This window comes from Salarias fasciatus, chromosome 22 (assembly GCF_902148845.1).
Source record: "Salarias fasciatus chromosome 22, fSalaFa1.1, whole genome shotgun sequence".
NCBI lineage: Eukaryota > Metazoa > Chordata > Actinopteri > Blenniiformes > Blenniidae > Salarias > Salarias fasciatus.
Window position 1 is genome coordinate 1832375 of NC_043765.1, and position 10927 is coordinate 1843301.

A 10927-nucleotide genomic window follows, 5' to 3' on the forward strand; every position below is an offset into this window, starting at 1 on the left:
ACAATCAAGCAAAATTATTTGGCAGCAGAGAGAACAGGGTCCTCTTTTAAAAAACAAAACAAAATAAAATAAAATAAAATAAAATAAAGGCCAGACATGTGAGACGATCCAGGAAAACTTCCCGGCCTCGTAACCCAGCCCCGCCCACTCCTCCTGCAGTCTGGATTGTGGAGCTGGACTCAGTCTGGGTCGGAGCCACAGAAGCGGGTTCGACTCGGCCAATCAGCGTTGCCGCTTTTTGTTTTTAAATTTTCTTGGCGAATTCCGGCGGCTAAACCGGAAGTGCTGCGCGTAGCGGAGATTATGGACTTTAACTTTAGCCATCGTGTGAAAGCTGTAATAAGTAAAGTTATAGCCGAAATACCAAGAATTACAACAACCAAGCAAGAGCAAGACTCTGCGCCTGGATAAGGTTCTAATAGGAAAAGACGTTTTCGTGTGTCTCTGCGTGTGGGGAAGCTAGAGCTAATGAGCTAAAGCTAACCCTGAGAGCAGCTAACGCATTTTGATGACGTATTTGTTTTGAAGCGCTGATTGGCTGAAGTACCTGTCAGTCAGAGGAGGAACCGACGCCCCCTGCTGGAGCTTCTATGGCTCCTGTCCAGACCGAGGCCAGCTCCACAATCCAGATGTGGACGAGTGGGCGGGGCTGGGTTACCAGGCGAGTTTCTCTCATGAAGAGGATTAAACTTGTCTCCTTGTTTCTGTTTCTGTGAGAAGATCCGCCTTTCACCATCAGGTGGGTTTAAACGGGGAACAGTCGAAGTCTTCAAGTCAAGAAATGAAGTTATTGATCAGTTCAAGGCATCAAAAAACATTTAAATTCAATCCTCTGAATAAAACACACAACTCTAAATGTGGACTTTTCTACATCAGGCAGTGTAAACAATAAGCGATTAAATCAAATAGAAGCTGAACGCGACTGGTTTCACGGTTCATCCGAGCTGCAGACGGAGTCATTAAACATCTGATAAAATTCTTTTATCGCTGTTAAAAGTAATTTCTTCATGGGCTTAACATAAAAATAAAAAGTGCAAGACAACTGCTCCTTAAAAACAAAAACAAACAAAAAAAAGGGTTTTCAAACATTTAAAGGAGTAAAGAACATTTCCAACAGGAATAATTGATCAGCAGAAACAAATCTCTCTTTTTTGTTCATAGTTTAGTCAGAAAATCTGATTAATTCTAATTTCTCAAATATCAGCATTTTTTTTTTTAATTAATTTTAACTGATATGAAGCAGATCAGCTGATCAGACATCTGGATCCCAACACAGCCCACATCTCAATACTCTATATCAATACTCTTACTCTCTACTCTCCGGTTTGAAAACCCTTCGTCTTTTAAGTGCTTCTATTTCCTCCATGTTTTAATTCAATGATTTAAAGTAATTTTCATTTTCTTTGCATCTAAATTGACTTGATCGTATCAACCCGAGCAGAGCAGGAGTGTGTGTAGGAAAAATTAAATCTGCATCAGTGTGTGACGTTAGTTTTTTCTAAAAAATAATCTTCCGGCCCGTTCCGACTGTTTAGTGTTTCGTCTGCTGTCCTCTGCGTTTTATTGCACCTTCTTTAGGTCTCTCGTCTCTTCCTGTTCTGGGGAATCCTTTATAAACACACCAAGAGTCGAGTATCTGCTCGGCCCCGGACACGGCCCCGGAACTCTGATCAGTTCTGGTCGTTTCAAAAGTCTCTAGAAATAAAGTTGAAAAGAGTCAAAACCAGATCAGGACTCTTCAGCTGGTCCTGGATCGCTGCGGTGCAGGTCTGGTGAACTCTGAGTCTGGTTCTGCAGACGGTGCGGTTCCGGTTCTGCAGGTTCTGAACGGGGAAGCTGCTCAGACTGAAACTCACACGTTGGAAAGTGAATTAAAAAGTAAAAGAAGAGAAGAGAAGCGTCAGCCTGTCAGTCTGACCGGGGTCCAGAGGCCAGACCTGGACCTGGGTCTGGATCCGGGACCCTCTGACACGCTGGAGCTCGGCAGAATCCCAGCGTTAGTGCAAATGAGAGCGCGAGGATTCGGTCCGAGTGGAGCTGGAAACCAGGCGGCGGACGGTTCTGCGGTTCAGACTGTGCGTTACAGCCGCCGTTACCACGGAAACCACAGCAGGCTCCAAACCAAACCCGGTTTCTACTGAAGACCACTTCCTTATGCAGCGTTAAACCCACATGAATAAAGTCTAGTGTTTGATCTCCACGTCTGTGTAAAGTATCGGCGCCACCTGGAGGACAACACGTATAAAAACACTGCAAAGTTCATCCGATCAATGAAAATATATTCTAAAAAGTGAATCTGCTTTTAGTGTCGCTGGTTCCTGCTTCCAAACAGCTGAAAACAGCTGGAAACAGCTCAGTGATAAAAAAATAAAGGTTCGTTAGTCGGTCAGTGAAGAAGCTTCAGCTCCTGAGTCTGAAGACTCGACCTGAGGGCCGGAGGTCAAACACAACTTTAAAAATCCTACTGTCGTTTAAAAAGAGGAGGAAACGGAAGTTTCCTCGAGCAGCGTGAAGCGGCTGGCGGTCTCCGGTTAGCACGCCGCGGCGCCGCCGCCCTTCGTCTCCGTCTCCTTGTTGTCGTCGTCGCTGAGGAACAGCAGAGGGAACATCCCCAGCAGGCAGCCCAGCGTCACCCCGATGGCCTTCCCCTGCAGGGGGCGCAACCACAGCGTTACGGCGGCTGGCGGACCGGCGGTCCCGGGTCACGGGGTCGGGGGGAACCTCACCAGGTGCGAGCTGAGCCGGGTCTGCCACATGTCGGCCTGTCTGGGCGTCAGATCGGGAACCTGCATGCCCAGCCGGGTGGCCAGCGCCTCCACGTACCCTGCCAGGCTGAAGCAGTCAGAACGTCAGCTGCTTCCTCCAGGTTCTCATGAGCAGCCAGGAAAACCCAACTGGAACATCCAGGAGCCAGAAGTTCTCCTCTCTAACAACCAACCTTCACAACCCAAACAAATCTCCTCCTTTTCTACACACAATCACTACAAGACAGCGACCAGGGAGGACAGCTTGATGACGAAGTTTAAAGTGTCGACCGCTGCTTCTTACCCGAGACCGGCCAAGTCCGACACCAGGTTCCCCAACGCCGCCGCTGCAGGAGAAGGACAGAAGAAAACTCAGAGACCGAGACGTCTTGATCAGAAAACTAGAGAGATCTTGATCAAGAAACTCGAAATGTCTTGATCACAAAACTCAAGGACCGAGACGACTAGATCAGAAAACTAGAGACATCTTGATTGGAAAACTAGAGACGTCTAGATCGGAAAACTCGAGACGTCTTGATCAGAAAACTCGAGACGTCTTGATCAGAAAACTTGAGACGTCTTGATCAAGACACTCGGATGTCTTGATTAGGAGACATCCATCAGGTGACAGGTGAGAGCGAACCACTGCACCTCCCGTTCAGGCTGATTAAAGTCCCTTCACTGCTGAGGACATCATTCAGTCTATAGAACTCCAGGACCAGACCGGTGGTGGGTTCTGATGAGTGCTTCGGTTCTCCTGTGGGCGGGTTCCTCTGGTCTTACCCGCCATGGTGGAGATCCCCAGCGTGACCCCGATGGACAGCTCGATCTGCGTCCCCTGCAGGAGGACACACGTTAGCGTCTGGTCCGGAGAACCGAGGCCCCAGCGTTCCTCCACTCACCGCCGTGATCATGATGGCGTTATCCAGGAAGCCGAACCCCACGAACGGGAGAGCGTTGTGGAACAGGACTGCAACAACACCAAGGACGAGACGGGACACTGACATTTAGGCGATTCGGCCGGAGTGAATGTCCTGCAGCGTCTCCGCCCACCACATGGTGGCGCCGATATACAGCTGTACCACTCAATACTTCCTACACTATCTTAATTCCAGCAAATAATTTGAAGATTTAATTCACTGCCAATGTTACTGATTCCAAACCCGCTGGCCAAAGGTCAAAAGGTCATCAGACAAACTGGGAACTGTGATAAAACAACATAACAGCATGAAATAGCAGCACACGCTCCAATAAACTACGGTGTTTTGTCATAAGCGTGCGTGTGCGTGTGTGTGTGTGTGTGTGTGGGTGTGTGTGTGCTCCTCTCTCACCATATCTGATCTGGGCTGCCGTCGGAGGCGAGGACTCCTGCGTCTCTGAGGAGAAACACGAGAAGTTTCCTCAACATCTGTCAAACATCTGCAGCAACAGACAGCTGGACTGATACACTGGTGGAGGCTTTCAGGAGTGTGTCAGTAGTTGTTCTGCAGCTCATCAGTAGTTGCTCAGTAGTTCGTCAGCAGTTTGGCAGTAGTTGGGCAGTAGTTCATCAGAAGTTCTTTAGAGGTTCTTCAGTAGTTCATCAGAAGTTGTTCTGTAGTTTTTCGATAGTTCGTCAGACATTCAGCTTTTTCAGTAGTTTGTCAATAGTTTGTCTGTAGTTAGTCAGCAGTTGGTCAGTAGTTCATCGGTTGTTCAGTAGTTTGTCAGAAGTTGTTCTGTAGTTGTTCAGTAGTTCGTCAGCAGGTGTTCAGCAGTTCGTCAGTAGTGTGTCAGTAGTAGTAAACAGGTCTGCCCATTCTGCTGCCTTTTCAAAATGAAAACATTGGTACATTTTTAAAACACCGTTATTCAGACGTTCTTCTGCCGTGTGAAACCAGATCTGATCTTCTCTCAGAATAATAATTCAAAGGAGCTCCGTCTGATTCCAGAAGGCAGAAGAGTCCGAGCAGAGTCTGAAGCTCGCCGACGTCCCTCGACTGATACTGTCCATGATCCGTCCCGGACGGTGGGACGGTTTGAACCAGGGTGATGGTGGCCACGGTTTTTAGGCCACCAAGAGTTGTGATTGGACACGAGGAGGAAGTGACGCGGTTACATCTGCAGGAAGTAAACGACCTTCGCTTCCTGCTTCTTCTCTTTCTCGATTAACTTTGATGATCCAGCTGTAAAAAGGTTGCTCCATCTGCTCTTTCCATTATATCCATTTCTTCTGTCAAAAGATCGTCTCTCATCAAGTCCAACGCTCTTGTCAGGCGGCCATCTTGGAATAGGACAAGGGAGCAAGCATGAGCAGACCACTGGAATTAGCTTAAAGGAATACTCCACCCAAAAAACGATTTGGCCTCATTTTCTACTCACCCTCATGCTGAGAAACACTCTGGAGCACTTTTTTGACGTTTCAAATGCAGTTGGAGATGTTTGGGGATTTTCGTGGTCAACAAACAGGGACCGACAGAAAAAATGGTCCATAAAGTCCACAAAACGTTCCCATTTTCCTTCATACTGCTCGTCCGCTGTAATCCAAGTGTCCTGAGCGCGTAACGTCCATAATTAATTCTTAACGAGGTCATTTAGTACATTTTAAGAGCCCAAACAGTGCGCTCTCTTACAGCTCCACTTAGGCATGTGCCGATATGAAAATTTGATATCACGATATTGGTGGCCCAAAATATCACGATTCACGATATTATCACGATATTTGGCGCGTTGCTTTTAATTCTATTGAAAATGCCCCAAAACATTGTGAAATCCATCAATATCTGTCAACAACACTGTGCATTTTAACATGCCTGAGCACATTTTGATAAAGTAGAGGGAAAAAATGAAACTTTACTCTCGCCTATTTTTTTTTTTTCCAGATTCCATACTGAAAAACACCATGATAACAATGAAGCAGCCATAAAGCTGCCACTGACTGCATTCAGCAGCTCCTGGACTACAACTGGACCAGGTTTTTATGAGATCAGCATAAAGCACACAGATTTTATAGTGTTTACTTTGGATAGAACCAGGAGAACCCTTCATTTGGCCATTTGGAGACCAACCTATGGCAAACTATAATAAGTAGGTTTATAACTTATTTGAAAGGAATCTGACTTTAAAATACTTTTAATTTCCACTACAGGAATCTGTATGCAATGCAGCCTTTGGCTCTGATATTTAGCCACTATATCATACATTTCTGCAGTTTTTGTGCAGAAACTTATAATTTTGCACAGTGTTGTGCACAGTACAAAATACTTTTTTAATAAATGACTGAGCCATAGCATTTAGTTTCCAACTGAAATATATTTATAATAATAAAATCAATACAAAAATAGCCAATTATATGACAGGGAAAACAAAAAAAAATCCCCTTTGCAACATGTAAACACATGAAGAAAAAAACAAAAACAATGTGCAATAAGCTGTAGAAACGCACAATGAAGATAAATGTGCACGTTTCAGAATAAAAAATTGCCAAATATCACAGAAACAATCACTGATTGTGTGTGTCGCGTGTGTCTCGCTCTGCGGTGCGCACTGCTGCGTCTTTTAGAACCAAGATGGCGGCGGCGCTCGTACGGTTATGCTAAAACATGTCTCCCAGCTGGATGATGCCTCAGTCATGTGTATCATATCGTATGAACGCTCACCAGCCGCGAACGAATGTCAACAAACTTTATTTAAACTCCCAAGATTAACGACAAGCCCACAAGATGGCGACAATAACATTCAGGCGCGTGACGCGCTGTCACTACTGCAGAGGATTACGAAGTTAGTTTTGGTCAGAGGAGAGCGTGGATAGATGGAAAATGACCACAGAACGGTAAGGAAATAAAACATGTTGTGTTTGGTGTGAATAGCTTTGAGATTTGGCGAAGAAGTGTGAGAGAAACGTGCAATCTGAGGCGCTGGCTGTGAAATGTAAAGATCGGTTTTGGGTTTGTTTTGCCGCTGACGGGAGGCGGTCGGCTCAGAGAAGATTCTGCCTGGTGTCTCTTAAAGAGCAGGTTTTCTAGTTTCACGCGAGGCCCAGTACGTTGGGATGGAGCAGACGGATCTCTGGTTCTGTTGCGTTTTGTGTCCGGAGGTGCGCTGAGGGGGGCGGTACAGTGTCTGTCGGGCCGAACGCGTTAATGCCTCGTTTTAATCATCCTGGCATAAAATGACTTACTTTCGGGGTTTTCTATGGATCTGGGACTTTTGTGGTGGTTTGCAGTACATTTTGCTGCAGAGGCTTTGACACCTTGGGTAAGATCAATAGCTGTTTCGGTAACGGGCTTGTCTCCAGATGAAACAGACGATATCTTGTAAATGACGTGATATGATAATCTCGGCTGTCCAATATCGTAAATCGCGATTATATCGTAAATTGGCACATCCCTAGCTCCATTGCATGTCTGCACGCAGCCTGAACTACGGAAGCCTTGGCAGACCAAGCAACACGCTTGTGCCCTTTCAGCAGGACACCGAATTCAAAGCTTTAAAACAGCAGCCAATCACTTTTGTGATTGTCCACAGCTCGGTCACTCACAGCAGAATATAAACAGCGGAACTTCTTCTTCTACGCTTGCAATTTAGAAAAGTAGTAGCTGAAAGCGCGCAAGCGTGTTGCTTGGTCTGCCGCGGCTTCCGTAGTTCAGGGTGCACGTGCAGACATGCAATGGAGCTGTACGAGAGCGCACTGTTTGGGCTCTTGAAATGTACTAAATGACCTCGTTAAGAATTAATTATGGACGTTATGCGCTCAGGACACTTGGATTACAGCGGACGAGCAGTATGAAGGAAAATGGGAATGTTTTGTGGACTTTATGGACCGTTTTTTCTGTCGGGCTCTGTCGGTCCCTGTTTGTTGACAACGAAAATCCCCAAACATCTCCAACTGCATTTGAAACTCAAAAAAGTGCTCCAGAGTGTTTCTCAGCATGAGGGTGAGTAGAAAATGAGGCCAAATCGTTTTTTGGGTGGAGTATTCCTTTAAAGCAGAATGAAACAGGAACCATTTAATTCCTCTTTAAAGTCAGAATAAACCAGACACTTTAGTGATCAGTTTTAGTTTCATTTTTCATGTGGATTTAGGTGTTCCGAAGGTCATTTTGAAGATTAAAACCCTCATGTAAACGCTTCCACCGTGTGAGCGCCATGATCATTCCACCCGCTGGAAGCATTTCATTCGCTCCCTCTGGGTGATCAGTGGCAACGCTTTCATTGGAGGACAGTACTGATCAAGCAGTGATCCGTTCAGAATTCCACACTGGGACCACAAGGATCAGCGGATCTCCCTGCTTTAGCAGCAGCTCAGCACTTCACACCAGACGGGACTCGGACTCAGACTGGAGTCCCGGTTTCATGACTTTTTGACTGGACTTTTGGACTCACTGGTCACGAAGCGCAGTGAGTCTGGACCTGGACTTGACGTGTGGACTCGTCCGGTTTTATTTTTATGGCTTCATCCTGTCATGTGACGAGATGGAGCTACAACAGGTGGAGCTACAGCGTGAAACACAGCCACCGTCAGTCACACAGTGGTTCCGGGCCGCTCCACTCATGAGGCCAGGCGGGAGACCCCGACGGCCCAGAGGGATAAACTGCATGAAACCTGAAGGTGAAACGTTATCGAGAACTCAAAACAGCACGGACAATTATTCTGTAAATCAAAACTCCACCTTCCCCAATGTCCCGCCCCTTCTCCACCTTGTGGGCGTGGCTAAACACCTTCCCCACCTGTCTCGATGCCACGCCCCTCTGCTCCACCTGTTCTGGCACCCCACCTCTCTGCACCATCTAACCCAAATGCCCCCCCCCTCCTCTATTTTGTGGGCGTGGTTCAACCAGTCCCCCACCTGTCTCGATGCCCCGCCCCCTCTCCACTTCGTGGGCGTGGTCACCCCCCTTACCTTGAGCTATGGCCATGGACTCGAAGCTCTGCAGCTCGTGCAGCAGCCGGGTCCTCTCGGCGGGGTGCAGCCGGTAGATGAACTCTTTGGCCCTCTTCGGGGAGTGGAGCGGCTCCCTGGGCTCGTTCCTCCCGTGCGTCCCCATCGAGCGGCCGGGCGGCGCGTGGCGCCCGGTGCCCGGCCGTGCGGCCGCCGGGAACACGTGCGAGGCGGCGGGCAGCGCTCTGTGGAGGCCGAGCCTCAGCATGCCGCGGCCGGCCGGGAGAACTCCGGTCCGGGCGGCGGAAAGAAGGAGCGAGGCTCGTTTCAGTGTCCGCACGAGTTGACGAACCGAGTTCCTCCTACGTCCGAGGCAGATATTCCACTTTCACACAGTTTCTCTCAAACTTCGCTTCGGCGTGGAACACATTCCTGATCTCCGTCCGTCCGCTGAACACCCAGACTCGTAGCCCCGAAAGAGACTCCGGTCTGCGGGCAAACACACTAAATACACCCGGAGAGTAGCGACAAGACCCGGAAAGAGCCGAAGAGTTACGACAATATCCGGAAACAGCCGAAGATATAGGATAAGCCCCGGAGAGGAGGGACAAGACCCGGAGAGAGCCGAAGAGTGGCGACGACATCCGGAAAGAGCCGAAGAGGAGCGATGAGACCCGGAAAGAGCCGAAAAAGACCGAGAAGCCCAGGTAAGACCCGATGGAACCCGAAGAGGACCGACAAGATGCGGAAACACCCGAAGAAAAGCGACAACGCCCAAAGAAAAGTAATTTAAAGTATTCTTGACATCGAAACACGCTGTTTCCTGCGAGGCACTTCACAATAAAAGAATGCTTCCTGCACTATCACAATAAAACACTCTGCTTCCATTTAGGTCTAAGCGTTTTCATCATCTATCATCAAAGCACATGAACTTTTATTCTATACTTGTTTTGAATTTCAGTGATTCCTTTAAAATGTGACAACAGCGCCATCCAGCGGTCAAGTCGGTCCCCTGAAGATCTGAGCTATTTAAATGATATGAACACGAGACAAACACCATATCAAAGATGATTTTATTTACATAAATCTCTTTTTAAAACAAAAGGCAAAACAAACAGCTTTCACCTTTTAAAAAGCTTTCAAACAATCAAATCATGGAGTCCTTCATGGCCGCCGCTCCCTGGTCCGACCCCGGAGAGCTGACCGGATCATTATTACTACAGTAATGAAGCCGTCGCACGTTCAGGCTGTGGAGGTCTGAACAGCTTTAATACTCTGGGAGCCGTCCTCCGCTGCGGCCTCGGGTGTGTGTGTGTGTGTGTGTGTGTGTGTGTGTGTTTACATTTCTGCAGTAGTTTGAGATCAGCAGGAACTTTCATTTCTGTAAAACCAAAATAAAGTGTTCTGCCCACTGACCCGTGTGTGTGTGTGTGTGTGTGTGTGTGTGTGTGTGTGTGTGTGTGTGTGCGTCTTATTCTGCCCGTGCCTGGATGTGACGCCCTGCTGTGTGTGTGTGTGTGTCTGTTGTGTAACAAAGTTGTCCTTGTATTTGAACCTGTGTCTCCAGCTCAGGACTGACTGGAATTTACGCCCCAGCAGGTTTTCTTTGCCCTCAGTCTGGACTCTCAGGCTGTGCATGTCTGCATTTCACTGGCCTTCCACCTGGGGGTTTCCTTTGCCCTGCATCTTGCCTGACAGGCTGTTTTCTCTGAGAGTCCAGACTGGGGGGAAAGCGACATTTTCAGGTCCTGGTAGGACACATTTCCACACAGACACACACACACAGACACACACACACACAGGACGCCTCCTTACACCCGGCCCAAACAGCCGCTTCGCCACAGGAACCTGAGAATACAAACAGTCCGTCAAGAGAGCCCAGCTTTTCTGGAGGGACACAGAGAAAGAAAAGAAAAAAAAAGAGGGAATTTAACAGCGTCCAATAAAGGAAGTGAAGAGAGAAGCAGCAGCCGTCTGTTTCCACCCCGGATCGGCCGCCTGGCCGTTCGCCGGCCCGAAAGCATCTCCACTGCAGAGAGCAGGGTTACAGGAGGAAACAAACCAGTCCGCGTGATTCATTATATGTACAACAACGTACACAAATGTTAAGTCAGGTCACACAAGAGACCAGTAGTAGCAATGAGAGGTATTTCAGTGATTACAGTAGCAACTCACTTCTTCTTCTTCTTCACTGATAAAAGCTGCTGAGAGTCGAACTAAGCTGAGCTGGGATCAGTCTGCAGGACGGGAGTCAGCCTGAACCACCAGAGCAAGAAAACACACCGACAGAGCCAGGCCAGACGATCTGAGGTTAAACATCGG

At 47.9% G+C, this 10927-nt stretch overlaps 1 protein-coding gene across 1 annotated transcript in view; it reads right to left on the bottom strand.

The window, feature by feature from the left end:
- tmem65 (transmembrane protein 65) overlaps positions 1 to 9129 on the bottom strand; it is a 9276-nt gene extending 147 nt beyond the window's left edge. Inside the window, exons 1-7 of the mRNA XM_030120319.1 lie at positions 8627 to 9129; positions 4076 to 4120; positions 3647 to 3714; positions 3528 to 3582; positions 3049 to 3091; positions 2727 to 2832; positions 1 to 2648 (exon numbers count right to left, since the gene is read on the bottom strand). The exon at positions 1 to 2648 is cut by the window's left edge and continues 147 nt beyond it. Of these exons, the coding sequence (XP_029976179.1) occupies positions 2532 to 2648; positions 2727 to 2832; positions 3049 to 3091; positions 3528 to 3582; positions 3647 to 3714; positions 4076 to 4120; positions 8627 to 8873 (681 nt within the window). The 5' untranslated portion in view covers positions 8874 to 9129 and the 3' untranslated portion in view covers positions 1 to 2531. The remainder of the gene's footprint in view (positions 2649 to 2726; positions 2833 to 3048; positions 3092 to 3527; positions 3583 to 3646; positions 3715 to 4075; positions 4121 to 8626) is intronic.
- Positions 9130 to 10927: the final 1798 nt, after the last annotated feature.